Below are 20,244 nucleotides of genomic sequence, written 5' to 3'. Positions count from 1 at the left end.
AATGTGGCGAAAGGTTGCAAGATTCAAGGGGGCCGAATACTTTTGCAAGGCACTGTAAATTTGCGACTGAAGAGGCACCAATTTCATAGAGTTGGGGGAAATTATGCCTATTCGCCCCAAACAGTCAAAAGGAATTTGACGTCTAGCACTGTTAACGGCATGGAAAGACGTGAATTCAAAGCCGATCCTCCCGGTTTAAATGTCTATCGTCAATGGCGTCAATTTTCATTCACTTTGTGTCTATTTTTCGGATATAGAATTTACACCTCAAAATGTTAGTGACTTTTCCTTTGGTTTCGTCTAATGAAAAATAAAAGTGTGCATTTGACATGTGAACATCAAAAGGCAAAAAATGGCATCCCTGAAGGCAACACGCCTTCGCCACGTGTTCATTCATCACAGCTGTCAAGTCGCGGTCAGCGGCGGGACACATTAGACCACCGCCGTCAACACCATCAATCACTGATGTCGTCAAGTGACGCCATCTTATCCACACGTGCAAAGACAAACAACTCTTAGCTACGTTATAAGTACCTTCTCTAAATCATTGTCTGCCATTGACGGGGATAGACGTCCAATTCATTTGAACTAGCAGGGCTGGCAGCAAATTAACATTCATTCATTCGCTGCCAGGCTTACTCGTTCAAATGATATATCGTCACACCCCTACACAACACACATGGATTAACTAATAGTACTGATTTCTGAAAACAAAAACTTTTTGTACATAATAATGTTCATGAAATTCTCCCAAAATGAGCATTTTCATCTATTTTTTCCTCTGGTACAGCTCTTGTCCTGATTGCAAAGGATGACCTAATCAACTGTCTGGGAATGTTAAATTGTAATTTGCTGATTGAGATGTGCGAGCATCATGTAACAGATGCCTTCACCAGGTAAATCAAGCGTTTTGGTGTTGCGGGTGATGTTAATTGATGCAGATGCCTGGATTCGCACTTATCGCGCCACCTGGTTGCCAGCGGTTGCCACCATCCAATTATCATTGGCGGGGGCAATGGGCGTCTTGTTAGCGCTAATGGCGCCTGGCATCACGGGAGCGGGGTTAGTGCGTCGATGAGTCAGCGCCGCGTCGGAGACGTTAAGCTGCTTGCTATTCAGAAAACGTGTATGGGGGGCGGACGCTGAAGATCGACTGGGAAAACTGCGATCTAGAGTGAGAAATGTCAAAGTGCTCATCAGTCAAAGGTGGTAAAATACCATACAAAAATTTTGGAACTAAAAGGTCAATTAATTTTAGCTGTTGCCTGCAAACATTTTCGACACTAACAACTAGGGTCCAGCTCAACAGCAGTTTCTTTAAACCGATCCTAGGCGGCTTGCCAAGATATTGACCTGCTGCCGCCTAGCATAGGTTTAAAGACACTGCTGATGGGCTGGGATTGAATATAGGTACGACGTTGGGAATTCATTCCACACCTCTGTGACATAACAATCTGACCAGAAGCAGAATGTGACAAAATCATGCCAGTCGTCATACTAGCTTCGCTTGCTAGCTAACACTGCAAATCTCCCATTCCAGTCCAACCGTGTCATCACCCCAAGCGTGCATTGCGTCATCAAGAGCAAATGCAACCTTCTCTTTCAACTAATTTTTAAAATGTTATGAAAAAGGAAAACGTTAAGAGGGGTTTGAATATCAAATTACTATAAATCATACTAAAAATTATCTATTAAGAACTACAAGTCTTTCTTTCCGTGGTTCCTTTTAAAACAATACTGCATATTGATACTTGGTGGCAGCATATCGACAACCTTTTGGGCTACAAAGTATCGCGATATATCACCTTTTCAATATACCGAAGTATGAAAAAGTGTCTGAACCTTTTGGAATTTCTAACATTTCTGCATAAAATCACTGTAAAATGTGATGATTTTTGTCAAAATCACACAGATGAAAAAACACTGTCTGCTTTACCTAAAACCACCCAAACATTAATAAGTTTTCATATTTTAATGAGGATAGCATGCAAACTATGACAGAAGGGGGGAAAATAAGTAAGTGAACCCTCTACCTAAGGAGACTTAAAAAGCAATTGAAACCAATTTTTACCAAACAATTCAAGTCAAGTGTGTGCCCAAACACTGATGAGTGGTTTAAAGCTACCCTGCCCACAATAAAACACACACCTGGTGAGAATTGTCTTGATGAGAAGCATTGTCTGATGTGCACGATGGCTCGGGGAAAAGAGCTGTCTGAAGACCCGCGATCGGGGATTGTGGATTTGTATAAAGCTTGGATGGAAAGGATACAACACCATCTCTAAAAGTCTGGATGTTCATCAATCAATAGTTTTCTATAAATTGAGAGTTTGGCAATGTTGCTTCTCTCCCAAGGAGTGGCCGTCCACCAAAGATGATGGCAAGAGTTCAGCGCAGGATACTCAGAGAGGTAAAAAAAAATAATAATAATAACCATAGAGTGTCTTCTAAAGACTTACAGAAAACACTGGCACAGTCCAATATCTATGTGCACACATCAACTATATATAAAACTATGGCCAAGAATGGTGTTCATGGGAGGACTCCACGGACGAAGACACTGCTGTCTAGAAAAAAAAAAAAACATTGTTGCTCGTTAAATGTTTTCAAAAAGGTACTTGGACACTCCACAGAAGTTGTGGCAAAAGATTGTGTGAACTGAGAAAAACAAAGTTGAATTGTTTGGCAGTAACACACAACGCCATGTGTGGAGGAAAAATGGAACAGCTCACCAACATAGACACCTTATCCCAAACGTGAAGCATAGTGGAAGGAGCATCATGATTTGGGGCTCTTTTGTTGCTTCAGGGCCTGGACAACTTGCAATCATTAATGAAAGAATGAATTCAAAAGTTCATCAAGATGTTTTGCAGGAAAACTCAGCTCAGAATACTCAGAGAGGTAAAAAAGAACCATGAAGTGTCTGCTAATTACTTACAGAAATCACTGGCACAGTCCAAAATCTATATATAAAACTATGGCCAAGAATGGTGTTTATAGGAGGACTCAACGGAGGAAGCCACTGCTGTCTAAGAAAAACATTGTTGCTCGTTTAATGTTCGCAAAAAGGCACTTGGACACTCCACAGAAGTTTTGGCAAAATATTTTGTGGACTGATGAAGCTAAAGTTGAATTTTTTTGGGAGTAACACATAACGTCATGTGTGGAGGAAAAATGGAACGGATCACCAACATGAATATCTCATCCCCACCGTGAAGCATGGTGGAGGGAGCATCATGATTTGGGGCTGTTTTGCTACCCCAGGGCCTGGACAACTTGCCATCATTAATGGAAGAATGAATTCAAAAGTTTATCAGGATGTTTTGCAGGAAAACCTTGAGGCCGTCTTTCAGACAGTTGAAGACAAAAAGAGGATGGATGCTGCAACAAGACAATGATCCAAAACACAGAAGCAAATTAACTTCAGAATGGTTTCAGAATAACAAAATACACGTTCTGGAGTGGCCAAGTAAAATCCATACTTGAACCCCATTGAGATGCTGTGGCATAACCTAAAGACAGCGATTCATGCCAAACATCCCAGGAATCTGACTGAACTACAGCAGTTTTGTCGAGAAGAATTGGCCAAAATTAGTCCTGATCGATGTGCCACACTGATGTGCAGCTACAGGAAGCGTATGGTTGAAGTTATTGCTGCCAAAGGGGGGGGAGGGGCACAAAATATTAAATGTGATGGTTTACTTACTTATTTTTCCCCTCTCTGTCATTGTTTGCGTACTATCCTCATTGAAATATGAAAACTTATGAATGTTTGGGTGGTTTTAATTAAATCATTTGCTCCCAAAAATGAATAAATATGTTCTATTTTTAATTGTTTCAGTGTCCCAAAGACGCATTTAAAGGTCTTTTACTTTTTTTTTTTTTTTTACACAAGACATCTCTGTGTTCTGATTCAATTTAGCTCCAAAGCACAAAGCTGAAAATCGATTTCAAAGCAATAAAACTGGCCACTGGAGGGCAGTAGCGCATTTGGTAAGACCCGCAACCCGATTAAACGGAACCAAAGGCCATGCCGCACAGCCGGGGCGCCGGCGGAAGACGACCGAATGGATGACCAGGAGGACGTCTCGGACACCAAGCGAGCGAAGTCCGAGCAGGACGACAGGGAGGACGTCCGGGACGCCAGGCGACAAACGACCAAGTGCGACGACCAGGTGGACATCCAGGATGCCAGGCGGCAGACGACCGAGCAGAACAACCGGGAGGACGCCCGGGATGCCAGGCGCTGAACGACTGAGCAGAACGACGGGGACCACCAGTGCAGCGGACGATGCCGTTGAGTCAGTGCTGCTCGCCGAGCAGAGCCCCTCGACCGCTCGCGTCCCCCGCTACCCTCAAATGTCCCGGGATTCAGCCGGAAACGTGCATGGCCAAACCAGTTCCCCCCCAGGAACACAACACGCCCCACACAATTCCCCAGGTGAACTCCGCCAGGAGGCAGTGGTCAACACAAAATGAGACTCAAAAATATCCATCTTGATGAGACAGGCGGCGATGAGGGAAAAGTTTACACCGGCTGTCGCTGCCACAACTGCGCCATCTCTCAGTTCAATAGTTTAGTTATGTGTAAATAAATTGTTACTTTGCTATCAAAAGTTCGATTTGTCTTGTTGTTTATGTTATTTTGTAGAAGGAAGACATTATTCAGATGTTTGGGATGTCACAAAAGCAAAAAATAGCTGTGTTGAAGTCAAAGTTAATTCTGAAATGTATGCTTTTACAAAAAATTTCTCTGTTTTTTCATCAGAAATTGGAAAATTTCTCAAACTAAGCCATTTTCTAATGCTGATTTCTAATGAATGGAAAAAGATATGAACTTTTTTTTTTTCCTGCTGAAAGAAGGGTTTTTCTTTTCGTGGGTTCCATGTTAACAGTGGGGAGAACAAGTATTTGATACACTGCCAATGGGTTTTCCCATTGGCAGTGTAATTGCAATAGAACAGCATTTTTTGTGGGCCTTGCAAAATCCACTAAAACGGCCGGGAGCGAAGGGGGTTGCACCGGTGAAAATGGCTGGTAGTGAATGAGTTAAAGCAGACACTGTTACAGTGCCTTGCAAAAGTACACTGCACAAATCTGGCCTTTATGGAAGAGTGGAAAGAAGAAAGCCATTTCTCAAAGATGTCCATAAAAAGTCTCGTTTAAAGTTTGCCACAAGCCACCTGGGAGACACACCAAACATGTGGAAGAAGGTGCTCTGGTCAGATGAAACCAAAATTGGAACTTTTTGGCCACAATGCAAAACGATATGTTTGGCTGTGTTGCTTTTACGCCAAACATATCGTTTTTCATTGTGGCCAAAAAGTTCAGCTTGTGCTGTGTTTCACCAGGCAGTAAAATGACATTTGTGTATCTGTACACGAGCTCTGTTTTCTTGTATTCTTCTCTTTATTGGTGCTAAAATTAGGGTGCGTGTTATAAACGGGTATAATAATTTTCCCTAGATTTTACAAGTAAATTTGGGGTGCGTGTTATACACCGGTGTGCCTTATATTCGGGAAATTACGGTAATGTTAGCATGAAGAACATTACCAAACCATCAGTGTCACTCCAAAACACCAAAATAACATGTGAAATAATATCATAATGTGTTAATAATTTCACACATAAGTCGCTCCTGAGTATAAGTCGCACCCCCAGCCAAACTATGAAAAAAAACTGCGACTTATAGTCCTAAAAATAAGATAATAGACTAAACTAAACCATAGACTTCATAATATATTGACGGGACACGGGGCGCAGGACCGATCAATTGGGGGCCTACAGTGCCCTCCATAATTATTGGCACCCCAGGTTAAGATGTGTTTTTGAGCTTCTGATAATTTTTTTAAATTCAAATAATATGGGACCTTAAAGAGCATATGACACGAGAAAAAAAGTCTTAAATGGCATTATTATGTGAATTAGAATCATATTTTGAGACGATTCGACTATATACAACAATTTAGCAAAGCGCAGATGACGAGAAATTAGTCTTTTAATCTGCCGGTTAGCCACGCCTACCATTATAGGGCTTTAGCGTCCCCAACAGGTGGATGACGTCAGCAGTAGACTGGGCTCATCGGTTTTACTATTCAGCCCATTGAGGGGGAATTATTCAGAACGAGGAAAACGCGACGAAGAGAGCCGCAAAATGTCATTGTTTCAGTCTCTCTACTGCAATATTTTTACAGGATATTCTTTTTATCCAAGTATTTTTCCCCAATAGCTATATAAATGGCTTGAGAAGGACCAGTCAGCCCGTCGAGGGGGAACTATTCACAACGAGGAAAACACGACGAAGAGAGCGACAAAATGTCATTGTTTCTGTCTCTTTACTTCAATATTTTTACAGCATATTCTTTTTATCCAAGTATTTTCCCCAATAGCTATATAAATGGCTTGAGAAGGACCAGTCAGCCCGTCGAGGGGGAACTATTCACAACGAGGAAAACGCGACGAAGAGAGCGGCAAAATGTCACTGTTTCTGTCTCTTTACTTCAATATTTTTACCGGATATTCTTTTTATCCAAGTATTTTCCCCAATAGCTATATAAATGGCTTGAGAAGGACCAGTCAGCCTGTCGAGAGGGAACTATTCACAACGAGGAAAACACGACGAAGAGAGCGGCAAAATGTCATTGTTTCTGTCTCTTTACTTCAATATTTTTACAGGATATTCTTTTTATCCAAGTATTTTCCCCAATTGCTAAATAAATGGCATGGTCATGACAAATAACAGTCTTGTGCTGAATGGAATATGAAATAATAAAAATGCATTTATTCAGGACGACATGGCAAAATTACTCCATAATGGTCAAAACTGTCGACTTCACCTTTTCTGTCGCACCTCCCGAACGATATTTTATGACACCTAAATCGGACATATGTCATTTCCCTTCCCCGGCTTCGGAGAATGTAAACAAACCAGAAGGCGTTACAGCTAGCCGACATGCTAACCCGAACCGAGTGATGTTTCAAAGTCTTCGAAGCGGAAAATCACACATAACTATGCTGGATTATTTGACATGACGACTCGATTGCCGATTGCCTTCGCGGATCAGCAAACCGCCCGGCGGAGAGCAATTTGCAGTTCGTTCCCCGGAGGAGGGTGGCTGGAGTTGTTGTGCAGCTAACGTGCTGCTGCTAATGAGCATTAGGAGAGCTTTTTACATGCCTATCAATGATCAAATGTAAGTAGTCCTTCATTTAAAGGAAGTTTGTAGTGTTTACTTTGTAATCGCTGTATTCGTATTAGACATAATACAAAACAAGATGTTTACTCACTTCCTCGTAAATCCAATGGTCCCACAGTAAATATCCTTATATTTATGGAGACTAATCTGACCCCATACATACGCCTCTCCCTCATACAGAATGATTTTTCTGCAGCCGTTTGGCTGGTGTGATGCAAAAAATAAACGTATTAATCCGCAAAATCAGCTGAATCCTTCGTCATCATACACAACAGTACACTGTAGCGTGAAGAGGACGTCTTCTACCGTACACATCACAGCGCCCTCCTCCTCAATGCAAGACCGAAGCCGGAAGTCACTCATTTTCATGGCGCGGGATTAAAACAAAACAAAAAAATAGCGATCGCTTCCACACACATCCAAGCGGCCCATATCATTCAGGGGCATAAAATACCGCGTGTATTATGAAATAAACATGCTTTTTCATGTCACAGGCACTTTAATGGAAAAAAAGAGAAAAATCCAACCTTCAATACAAGTGCATTTATTCAGTGGGGAAAAAATCCCACATAAAGAGATAATTATTTGACATCAAATAATGTGTGTCACAATTATTAGCACCCCTGGTGTTAATACTTTGTACAACCCGCTTTTGCCAACAAAACAAGGTCTGGGGACTGAGCTGGCCATGGGAGGAGCTCGATTTTGTGTCTGGTTAACCATTTCTGTGTAGCTTTGGCGATATGTTTAGGGTCATAGTCTTGCTGAGAGACCCAGTGACGACCCATCCTCAGCTTTCGGGCAGAGGGAAACAGATTTTGATTTAAAATGTCCTGGTATTTCAAAGCATTCATGATACCCTGCACCCTAACAAGGTTCCCAGGGCCTTTGGAAGCGAAACAGCCCCACAGCATCACTGACCCACCCCCATACTTCACAGTGGGTATGAGGTGCTTTTCAGCATGCGCATCTTTCGTGGCACGCCGGACCCACTTAGAGTGTTTGGTTCCAAAAAGCTCAATCTTGGTCTCATCTGACCAAAGCACACGGTCCCAAGCTTCAACTGGGCGACACAGCTAAAAGGGAGGAGGGTTGAGCACTGCCGCTCCAATCCATTTCTTGCTGCATTTTTGGGACTTAAAAAATAGCTAATATCAAACAACAGTATGACGGAAAATTGAACGTGACGTTTTCATACCACGGTGAACCTTGAAACGAGTAACTGTCACATGCTAAATCACAAAAATGTTTTACAGCACAAATGTAGCACAAACAATTGACTTATTTTTTTTAATATAAATTTGCATCTGATGGGGGGAGGGACAACTCAAATCAAGTGTAGTGCAAAATAAAATTTACCCCATAAATATACAGTACAATGTAATATACAGTAAAATTTACCCCATAAACATACAGTACAAAACAATACAAAATAATTAAATAACAGAGTATCGATACTTTTGACAACCCTACTCAATTTAATTAACAGTGATGTGCAGAAGGGATAATTCTGCACTTGTGCGAGTTTATCACAGCACTTGCAAACATCGCAGAGCGGACATTTATTAGCCGGGGTCAGTCCCGTGGGCGTCCTGTCCATTCATGTCAAAGGACTGCGAAAAGAAAGGCGCTACTGGCTCTCGTGGGCGCCCCCGAGAACAAACGTTGATGGATTGATCTGCTCTGTGTGGCCTGGCGCTCAATCAATCTTCTTCACTTTCGGGTTGTGTTTTTTTTAAACTATCTGGAATTTTCCACACGTCTTGTTTGGACCTCACGAGAGTTCCAAGTGCTTTGTTGGCAAATAAGCACTTGGGAGCTGAAAAGGAAGCAGCATTAGCTGGTTCGCTAGCATTGAACTCGAAGGGTCGAAGTGAATGATCGTGTTACCACTGAAGCTACCATTGACGGCACTAGATTTAATTTGGAGTGGGAGAGAATGGCAGCGGATAGTTGAAAACGTTTTTAGAAATTTTGTTTGATTATTATTATTTATTTAATTGCATTTTTGAAATTGTTTTTTCAACGGGATTTAGATGAAATCACTTTTCAAAGACATTTTACATGAAATGTCTGTTCATATAATTAGAAATAAATCAAATTCCAGTTTAATGTATATTTTGATATTTTAATTTTAATATAAAGAGCAACAATTAAGACTTATTCATTTTAATTTCATTTTTCTTCAGGATGAAGTAACTCACTGGTTATATTAATTAAAATTTTTATTTTTTTTTTTCATTAAAAAAAAAAAAAAAAAAAAAAAAAAGCTTTAGTTTTATATTAGTTCCTAAACTATAAATTTAATTGGATTAAAATGGATTATTATTATTATTGTTATGATTATTATTATTATTTTCACACAATTTTTTTTTTGGGGGGGGGCATTACTTTTTAATGGTTTTTTTTTTATTTAACATCACAGTTTAAAGCTATTTTCTTTTTTCGTTTTTCTACTAAAACCATATTAAAAAATCATTTTTTATGATAATTATAAATTGCAATACATCGCGTTTTTATATCATTTAGAGTTTATTTTTCATATATTATTTTTAGCTCAAGAGCATAAATATTTTTCTATTTATTTATTTTATTCATCAAATACATATGTTTATACTGGAGTGCCACGTCCAGTTTTGTTGTTCACAATGTTCTTGTTGACAATGAAAATAAAGACCTATTCTATTCTATTCTATTCTATTCTATTCTATTCTATTCTATTCTATTCTAAATCTATAATATTTAGTACATGTTTCGACCTTTGGCGGGCGCCGTGTTTTACATGTTCAATGCACTCTGGGAGTGGTGACGCTGTTGGCCTGGACTGGGAGAATAGCTGTGCTAGCTAGTAAGCGAAGCTAGTATGACGACGGGCATGATTTTGTCTCATTATGCTGCTGGTCAGATTGTTTTGTTACAGAGCTGTGGGATGAGTTCCCGACATTGTGTGATGTAGTGTTTCTAAAATGATCCTAGGCGGCTTGCTGAGATATTGACTTATTGCCATTTAACAGTTTGCGTTCTTGACCCCTTCGTTGCGAGTTGCATCCTCGCCTTGGTTTTTTCGTTCTTCTGCCTCTCACCGCGGTTTTCCCTCGTTTATTTATTTTTTTAAATTTGATCCCGACTTACTGTCACAGACCATTGTTTTGTCTCCCTTTTCACGATCATATGTTTGTATGTTCAATAAACCCTGTTACGCAATCCCTGTTATTGCTGTCTGCTTGCTTCCGTATTCGCGGACCATAATAAATTTGTTGGTTTTCATCTAAAGACTTGTTACTGATTGCAGCTAATACCGTAATTTTCGGACTATAATCCGCTACTTTTTTCCCTCACTTTGAATCCTGCGGCTTAAAGTCCAGTGTGGCTTATTTATTGAGTTCTATGGGTTAGTAGGTAACACTTTCTTTGACAGCGGCATCATAAGACTGCCATAAGTCCCTCATATTTGTGACATGACACTATCATGAGCATTAATCACATTATGAATTATTTCACTAACTGCATTTATGTCCAGCTCGGATCTTGACATCCTTTCAAAACTGAGATAAAGTGTTACCAAATACCATAACTAGCAATTAATGAAACAACTGGAACAGTAAGTGAAGAAATAATTAGCACAGAACATGAGTTTGATTGTTATTTACATCTGTAGCACTGCAATGCATGTTAGGAGACATGTTGGACAACAACCGTGTTGACAGCAGGTGGCAGCAGATGTTGATTGTCTCCCCCAAAGAAGCAGTGATGGCCAAATGAAGCTTTTTGACGCAATGAAGCTTTGCAGCTAATTGGTTCAAAGCTTCATGGTGGTTCATTTGATCTTATGACACTCTTATGATGCCACTGTCAAATATAGCATTACCGGTTAATAGATTTTGGTGTAAATAGCCATATGTCAGCTGTGGCTTAATAGTCCAGTGCAGCTTAATCTTGAACAAATGCCGTTTTCATGTAAAATTTGGTGGGTCGCAGGTTATGCGCCTTATAGTCCGAAAATTACAGTAGTTTGAAAAAAAAAAATACACAAATTATCGATGTAGAAAAAAAATAACATGGTCCTTGTGGTGTTAGTTAAAACACAAGAAAGGCAGTGGGTCATTTGACCCAGACCACTTTGATTGGGTCAAGTCACTCACGGCATTTCTGGTGTTTAATGTTATTAAACAGTGTGGACTTGAACGCTGCCTGCATGCAGCGACAGTGTGTAGGATATTTTGGCACAACACCAGTTTTGTCTACGCTTGCCTCATCCAGTCTTTCCTGTTCATTTAGCTTTTGCTGCTTATTTTTGTGAAATATCGACAATGCTGTCCTGCTCAATGTTCCTCCCGGGTTCAAATTGAATGGGTTGAACAGATGACATGTTTATGTCACTAGAGAATACTCTGAAAGCCCAGCAGCACTGCCCGTTGACGTCATCGCCCACAGTGCATTGCTGTGTCAACAACAATGGCGGCCTACTAGCTTAACTAATTTTACAAATTTTATATAAACGAAAACATAAAGAGATGTTTAAATATCAAATTATTACTATGCATTATTACTAGGGGTGTCAAACGATTACAATTTTTAATGGAGTTAATTACAGCTTAAAAATTAATCGTGATTAATCGCAATTAATCGAAATTCAAACCATCTATCAAATATGCCATATTTTTCTGTAAATTATTGTTGGAATGGAAAGCTAAGACACAAGATGGATATATCCATTCAACATACGGTACATAAGTACTGTATTTGTTTATTATAACAATAAATCAACAAGATGGCATTACCATTATGAACATTCTGTTAAAGCGATCCATGGATAAAAAGACTTGTAGTTCTTAAAAAATAAATGTTAGTACAAGTTATAGAAATTACCTGTATATATTAAAACCCCTCTTAATGTTTTCGTTTTAATAAAATTTGTAAAATTTTCAATCAAAAAATAAACTCGTAGCCCGCCATTGTTGATGTCAATAATTACTTACACAATGCTCATGTGTGCTGAAGCCTATAAAATCAGTCGCACCCAAGCGCCAGCAGAGGGCGCCAAAACTCCACAAAACACACCAGGTACACATTTACCTGTGCTGTCATTTTAATCTCTTTGAGCGGGACATTTGTGCGTTAATTGCGTCAAATATTTTAACGTGATTTATTTAAAAAATTAATTACCGCCCGTTAACGCGATAATTTTTACAGCCCTAATTATTACTCATACTAACACTTAAGAACTACAAGTCTTATTAACCATGGTTCCCTTTAACATCAAAGCTGTTGTTTTTAAATTAGTTTTTCTACTCAAATCACATTTTAAAATATTTTTTTCATGATAATTTACCTATAATTTGCAATATATTGCATTGTTATATCATTTATGGTTTATTTTTTTACATTTTTGTTTTACTGTTCAAATCACAATCTTAAAAGATTTCAAATATTTGATGTTTTTTTTAAATAAAAAAGTTCCATCACAGTTTGAAGAAGTTTCATTATGAAAATATCTTAAATTGACTTCATAAAAAAGGACAAAAATTCACACTTACAATGGTTTCTAAATCATTATGTCTCTAAAGTCACCCAAAACTCCTTGAAATCGCTTTCACAAGCTCTCAGCAATTACTCGCTCCCTCCCACTTAAAAAAGGTTGGACAACTAGGGCCGCCAATGGCGACCACTGAGTGAAAGCAAACCCATTTCGTTCAAATGAACTAAACTGACCGTTTCAGGAACTGCATATCAAGTTTGGTGTCAACATGTATTATTCATCACTATTTATGTCTAGTCGCTTTGCTGAAATGATGACCTTGTATATTTTATTCATTCGTCTCCAAATATGAATGTCATAAATGTTTCTCCCGCAACGAGCATTAGGCAGCTACGGCGCTGACGCTCATAAATCACGGCGGGCCGACACTTGCTAACGTTGTCTGCTGTGCTTCCAGGTGGCCTGAGAGGAGCATCCATCATCGACTCGCTGGACACGCTCTACATTATGGGACTGTTGGATGAGTACAATGATGCCAAGGAGTGGGTCCGAAACAGCCTTGACTTAACCTCGGTAAGACTGCTAAATTAAAACTAAAGTAAATGTTTGCGGTTACTGAAAAAAAAAACTGTTGTCCCGATTACCGTTATTTTTGCACTATAAGGAGCACCTGACTATAAGCCGCCACCCACCAAATTTGACACGAAAACAGCATTGGTTCATAGATATGCCACACTGGACTATAAGCCACAGCTCTTCTCACTGTATTATGGGATATTTACACCAAAAGATATTAACCGGAAACACTTTAATTGACAGCGGCATCATACGCCTGCCATAAGACCAAATGAACCACAATGAATTTTTGAACCAGTTGGCTGCAAAACATTTCTTCAAGAAGCTTAATTTGGCCATCACTGTTCCCTTGGGAGAGACAGTCAACCTCTGCTTTCACCTGCTGTCAACACTGTTATTGTCCAACATGCCTCCTAGCATGCATTGCAGGGCTACAGATGTAAATAACAATCAAAAGTTATGTTCTGTGTGAAGTAAATTTTCAGTTACTGTTCCAGTTGTTTCATTAATTGCTAGTTATGGTATTTGGTAACACTTTATTTGACATTGGCGCCATAAGACTGTCATTACACAATCATAATTATGACATGACACTGTTATGAGCATCAATGAATGCTTATAACAGATGTCATTTAGTGTTATCCGGCAAATTATCTCACTTTTAAATGGATGTAAAAGATCCAAGATGGACATAAATGGAGTAGGTAACATAATTTGCCAGATGACACTTGACTCATTCACTCCCAGCCATTTTCACTGGAGCAAGGTCCTTCGCTCCCGGCCGTTTTACTGGATTTTGACTGATTTTGCAAGGCCCACAGAAAATTCTGTTCTATTGCTATATAATCATGGAACCGACCAAAAGAAAGATTAGATTTCTATCAGCAGGGAAAAAAGTAAATTCATCTTTTTCCATTCTTTAGAAATCAGCATTAGAAAATAGCTTAGTTTGAGCAATTTTCCAATTTCTGATGAAAAAACAGAAATTGAGCTTTTTGTGAAAGCTTACATTTCAAACATAATTTACTTCAACACAGCTATTTTTTTGCTTTAGTTACATCCCAAACATCTGAATAATGTTTTCCTTTTACAAAATAACATAAAAAACAAGACAAACAGAGCTTTTGATAGCAAAGTAACAGTTAATTTACACATAACTAACTGAGAGATGACGCTGTTGTGGCCGCGACAGCTGGGGTAAACCTTTCCCTCATCGCCGTCTGTCTCTGCTCGGCGAGCAGCACGGTCTCATCGGCATCGTCCTCTGCACTGGTGGTCCCAGTCGTTCTGCTTGGTCGTCCAGCGCCTGGCATCCCGGGCGTCCTCACGGGTGTTCTGCTCAGTCGTCCGCCGCTTGGCATTCTGGACGTCCATTCGGTCGTCTTCCGCCGGCGCCCCGGCCGTGCGGCCAGCCGTTCATTCCATTGAATCGGGTTGCGGGTCTTGCCAAATGCGCTACTCCCATCCAGTGGCCAGTTTTATTGCTTTGAAATTGATTTTCAGCTATGTGCTTTGGAGCTAAATTGAGTCAGAACCCGGAGATGCCTCTTGTAGAAAAAAAAAAACAAAAACGTAAAAGACGTATAAATATGTCTTTGGGACACTGACACAATTAAAAATAGAATGTATTCATACGTTTTTGGCAGCAAATGAGTTAACTGACAGTGGCATCATACGACTGTCATGAGGCCAAATGAACCACCATCAAGAAGCTTCATTTCGCCATAACTGATCCCTTGAGGGAGACAGTCAACCTCTGCTTTCACCTGCTGTCAACACTGTTGATGTCCAACATGCCTCCTAACATGCATTGCAGTGCTACAGATGTAAATAACAATCAAACTTTTGTTCTGTGCTAATTATTTCTTCAGTTACTGTCCCAGTTGTTTCATTAATTGCTAGTTATGGTATTTGGTAACACTTTATCTCAGTTTTGAATTGATGTCAAGATCCGAGCTGGACATAAATGGAGTTAGTGACATAATTCATAATGTCATTAATTCCCATGATAGTGTCATGTCACAATTATGAGGGACTTATGGCAGTCTTATCACACTGCTGTCAAAGAAATTGTTACCTATTAACCTATTAAATCAATAAATAAGCCACACTGGACTTTAAGCCGCAGGATTCTAAATGAGGGGAAAAAAGTAGTTTTTTTATAGTCCGAAAATTACGGTATTAGCTGCAATCAGTATGACTGCCTCTTGGCATGCATTGCAGCACTACAGATGTAAATAACAATCAAAATTAATGTTCCGTGCTAATTATTTCTTCAGGTACTCTTCCAGTTGTTTCATTAATTGCTAGTTATGATATTTGGTAAAACGTTTAATGACAGTGACGCCATAACTCAATCATTAGACAATCCTAATTGTGACATGACACTGTTATGAGCATTAATGAATGCTTGTAAAAGATGTCCTTCAGTATTGTCCGGCAAATTATCTCTTTTGAATGCATGTAAAAGATCCAGGTTGGACATAAATGGAGTTTGTAACATAATTTGCTGGATGAAACTTAATAACATCTGTCATACGCATTCAGTAATGATCATGATAGGTTCATGTCATAATTATGACAGTCTTATAACAGTCTTATGACGTCGCTATCAAATAAAGTGTTACCTATTAACCCAAAAAAATCAAGTAAGCTGCACTGGATTATAAACCGCAGGAATCAAAATGAAGGAAAAAAGTAGCAGCTTTTAGTCTCAAAATTACGGTAATCGGATTAGGAACATTTAATGCGTTACAGAATACATTTTAGGAGATGTAAAACAAAGACTTGCTAAGATTGCAGTTTCAAAAGAGCAGTAAATGCAAATAAGGTGTTTTTTCAAACTATACAGAATTGCACTTTAATTTAAATAAATGGTCATGATGATTAATCCATTTAAATCAATTCAAATTCCTGAGCTTAGCCGCAAGCGGTATAAAAATAAATAAATAAATGAGGCTATAAATACAACAAGAGAACAATTGGCTAACTTGCGTAACAAATTGTTCAAACACATATTTCCACAAAAAACAGTAAAATATACCAATAAACAAAATTCTGAATGCATTACAAAAAACATTAGCTCAAACAAAAACCTACTTTATGTTGGTCTTAACAGGGAGAAGCTGAACTCAGCCATGTTAAATGACATGTCATATTCACTGTTGCCATTAGAGGGCAGTGTATCCACCCAAATTAATAAAACTAAATGCAAACGCGTTCAAACCAAACCATTACAGCGTCACTTTAATTAACCGAATACTTGAAGCAGCAAAATTTGATTCGAAGCTTTTTTTCTAATCGATTTATTCAAGTTAATCGATTAATCGTTGCAGCACTAATGATATATACAGTCGGGGATTTACCATATTATGGCTGATTGTATTGTGATGCCCCATTGGATGCTTTAGTAATTATAAATGTAACAACCAGTCGGGACCTGGCAGCTTCAGGAATACAGCGTTAGGTGGGTCCCACACTTTTCTGTATGGTGGGGCTGCTGAGGTGGGGCCTTCTCTTTGTCTGGACTGTCGGTGGTGGGGGGGTGCTCTGGTCTTGTTCCACTCTGCGGCGGCCTCTTGGCATTCTCCCACTTCTGCCCTTCTCTCCCCTTTGTACTCGGGAATCCTCCTTGGGCCCCTGCGCAGATCGCCAGCCAGATGCTGAAGGGACATCGGAGTGTCACTCCTTCCAGATGGGGATCTGCTCCTGCCCTGGGCCAAGTGGACCATGGGAGTCCTGTGGTGTGCAGCGTTAATGGCTGGGGGGTCCGGTTGGGTGAGCCATTCGGGGCGGAGGCATATCCCCTCGTCCTTTTCCTGAGAGTTGGTTGTTGGGGGCGAGGATGGTCTGAGGGAGCGCCCTGGATAACGGTGGCCCCTTTGCTGGAGCTGCAATGGAGGTGTCACCCCTATCAGGTGGGGATTCTCTCCTGCCCCAGGCATGGCAGCAATGAGGGTCCCGTGATGTGCCGAGTCGGTTGGGGGGTTGCAGTGGTAGCTGGGGCGTCCAAATGGGCGGGCCGTGAGGGGCGGAGGCATATCCCTTCCTCCTTTCCTTGAGGAGTGGTGTTGGGGGCACGGATGGTCTGGTGGACTGCCCTGGATATCGGGGGTGACAGTGGCCTCTTTGCCGGAGCTGCAAGGGGTGTGCCGTGCACGCTCCTCCCCCCCGATTGGCGAGGGCGGTGCCCGGGCTAAGGCATAGCCCCCGCGCAGTATTTCCACTTTTCTGCAGGACTACCACATGTCTGAGTGGGTTAACTCATGAATAGGTCCAATTAGACACACTTAGGGGCAGTTTACATGGCGACTCTGCGACACCAAGACGCAATGACTGAGTAGCGCAATGGTCTCGCGTGCATATGTTGTCGGCGAAGACGAAAAATTCTGAATCCTGCCTCCAAAGTGGAAGAATTCGATTGCGGGGGATTGAGGAGGGCTTGCTCCGCATGCACATCAAAAGCTCCCGCGGCGCGAGACCACGCCGATAACGTAAGCACTCCTACACGTCACATTGGGCGTGCGCAGCGGTGCTACTAAACATTAAAAACAGCAAATATGGCGGAATGTCGGCTTTAATTTACTGTTTTAATAATATTTTTGAATGAAATATGTTGAATGTTTCCATTTTTGTGCCTTTTTGAACAAAAGAAAAATGCCATTCTTTCGAGTGGGCGGGCATATTTTTTTTCCGGGCTGACGAGCTTGGTGGGGTTAAAGTGCATCATTCGCTGTCGCCTTGTAAATTTGCACTGCCCCCAAGGGCCTGGAATGAATACTACATCGTTTTCATGCAGAATTTTGGCATTGTTCGAATGGAGACGGGCCCATATAAATGCACATTTGAAATTTTTCGTATTCTCGGAGAGTCACCATGTAAACGGCCCCTTAGGTAAATTAGATTGTTGGCCCAGGATTAGCGATCAGTTATCATAGAATAGAATGTCAACTAGACATGTGCCGGTTACCGGTTTCACGGTTTACCGTGGTGTGAAAACGTCGCGGTTTCAAAACCACTAAAATTTTCCGTCATACCTCAGTACGGTATTCGTTATTTTTCATGTGCCAAAATGCAGCCGAAGTGGCTTGGTGCGGCAGCGCTCACCCTTCCCCTGTTTGTTGCCGTGAGTGTTAGTGACTCTATTCTGCTAAACAGCCAGCAAACCCAAAAACAAACCCTCCAAACACAATGCGTACTTTTCTTCAATTTATTGAGCTCTCAAATCGTGGTGAAATATGCAAATGAATACATTTAAAACGTTATACAATTGTATTTTTCCACATGTGAGTAGGTTCAACAGGATAGCAGTAGCACCATGAAAAAGGTCGCCAAAAACAAAACATACATTTTCCTTTCAAATTCAATATACAAACTAACTAAAACTTACAAAGATGAATGTTAGCCTAGGCTAAGCTGGGAGCGAAGCTTCGTCGATGTTTTATGTCTCACAGCCGCTGAGTGAGAAACATGCTTGAATGAAGGGGGGAAAAAAAAAAAAAAAAAAAAAGGATCGCGTTAAAGATCGCTAATTGCGAAAGGAGGTCTTACTCCTCACTTTTTGTTTTAGATGAAACCTTTCCTCAACAATATTTACATTTTAACTAACTTATACATTTTTAACTAACTTATTAACTTATGAATTCTTTGTTCTTTTTTAACACAAAGGCATGACATCATGTAGAAGAAAGTTGACACAGTGGCTGAAAATGGCGAAACTTCAGCTTCTCCCCCTCAAAAAAAGTCATACAGTATATATTTTTAATTTTATTTAGAAGTATTTTTAGTTTTTTATAGCAATTATTTTGTTCTTGCTCTAATATTGAGCAACTTGAGCTGTGGCTGTGGGTATAGTCTAGGTTCTATTTATTTTAATTTTATATAAAATATTTGTTTTTTTTTGTTAATTTATTTATTTTCACATTAATTTATTTTCACATTATATTCATGTTCCAATTTGCATATATGTTCTGGAAAAAAAAAACCTGTTCAATGGAAAAAAGTTTTTTTATTTTTTTTTTTTTTATTTATTTTTTTTAAAACCCATACATCTCAAAATTTTGGAGCTATAATTGCAATACCGTGATACCGCAGTATTTTTGCTCACGGTTATCGTACCGTCAAAATCTCATACCGGCACATGCCTAATGTCAACATATCTAACTACAGGTGATTTACATAATAATGGCTTACTCACCTCACATTGACAGAATTGTGTACGCTTCACCTCGCGTAATCATGTTTCCTTTCGGGGAAAAAAAAGCACATTAAAATGCAAACGATTTCCATATTACAAAATTTTCATGCTAGCATGACACTATCGTACCATTAGCTTACCACGACAGCTAACGTAACATTCTCCTGCATGCGAAGTTCACTTCCGATTCTGCTGTGTTACGATGTTGCGTTGTACAAAACAAATTTTGTTTAATTTTACGTTTCTTTTATTGCTTTTAAACCTTAAGAATAAAAGATAAAAGTAATGAAATACATTGTATAATCCCAAACAACATTGCTTCAAACTAAATGGCGGACGTCCTGTATATCAATCTTCTCCAAGATACAAACGTTTGCACGCATCATGAGTGTTTACTTGTTCCGCCGCCACTAATGAACTTGTCAACATGTGCATTGTGAGCAGGAACGGGAACAAGGAATTGTTTTGCCTTGTTTCTTCCACTAGCTGCACACACCAAAAATTCCAAGAGACTGATGTCATTAGTGTTGTGTTTTCTTCTTTTTCTTCTTCACAGTTTTTTTGTGTTTATGCTTGTTGCACAAGGTTTCGCCATGAACCGCATCAAAGCAAGTGATGGCCTGAAAAATGAAAGCGCATTGATTTCTGTTCTTTTTTAATCAGTCAGCACTTTCATCCTGAATAAGAAGCATAAATCTAAGCGTTGCCCCTCCTAGGGTTGCATTTTGTCGATAGTATTTAACTGCAGGGTCAGGGTGTCAATCTCCCGTTTACCCGTATCAGTTAATGAGATGCAG

At 39.9% G+C, this 20,244-nt stretch overlaps 1 protein-coding gene across 3 annotated transcripts in view; it reads left to right on the top strand.

Moving 5' to 3' along the window:
* Window positions 1-20,244, top strand: part of LOC130914337 (mannosyl-oligosaccharide 1,2-alpha-mannosidase IC-like) — a 383,071-nt gene that overhangs the window by 256,581 nt on the left and 106,246 nt on the right. For all 3 annotated transcript variants that reach the window (XM_057833414.1, XM_057833415.1, XM_057833416.1), the window contains one exon: window positions 13,133-13,248. In XM_057833414.1, coding sequence (XP_057689397.1) covers window positions 13,133-13,248 — 116 coding nt within the window. The remainder of the gene's footprint in view (window positions 1-13,132; window positions 13,249-20,244) is intronic.

This window comes from Corythoichthys intestinalis, chromosome 4 (assembly GCF_030265065.1).
Source record: "Corythoichthys intestinalis isolate RoL2023-P3 chromosome 4, ASM3026506v1, whole genome shotgun sequence".
NCBI classification, from domain to species: Eukaryota; Metazoa; Chordata; class Actinopteri; order Syngnathiformes; family Syngnathidae; genus Corythoichthys; species Corythoichthys intestinalis.
This window is presented reverse-complemented; position numbering and strand designations above follow the sequence as displayed.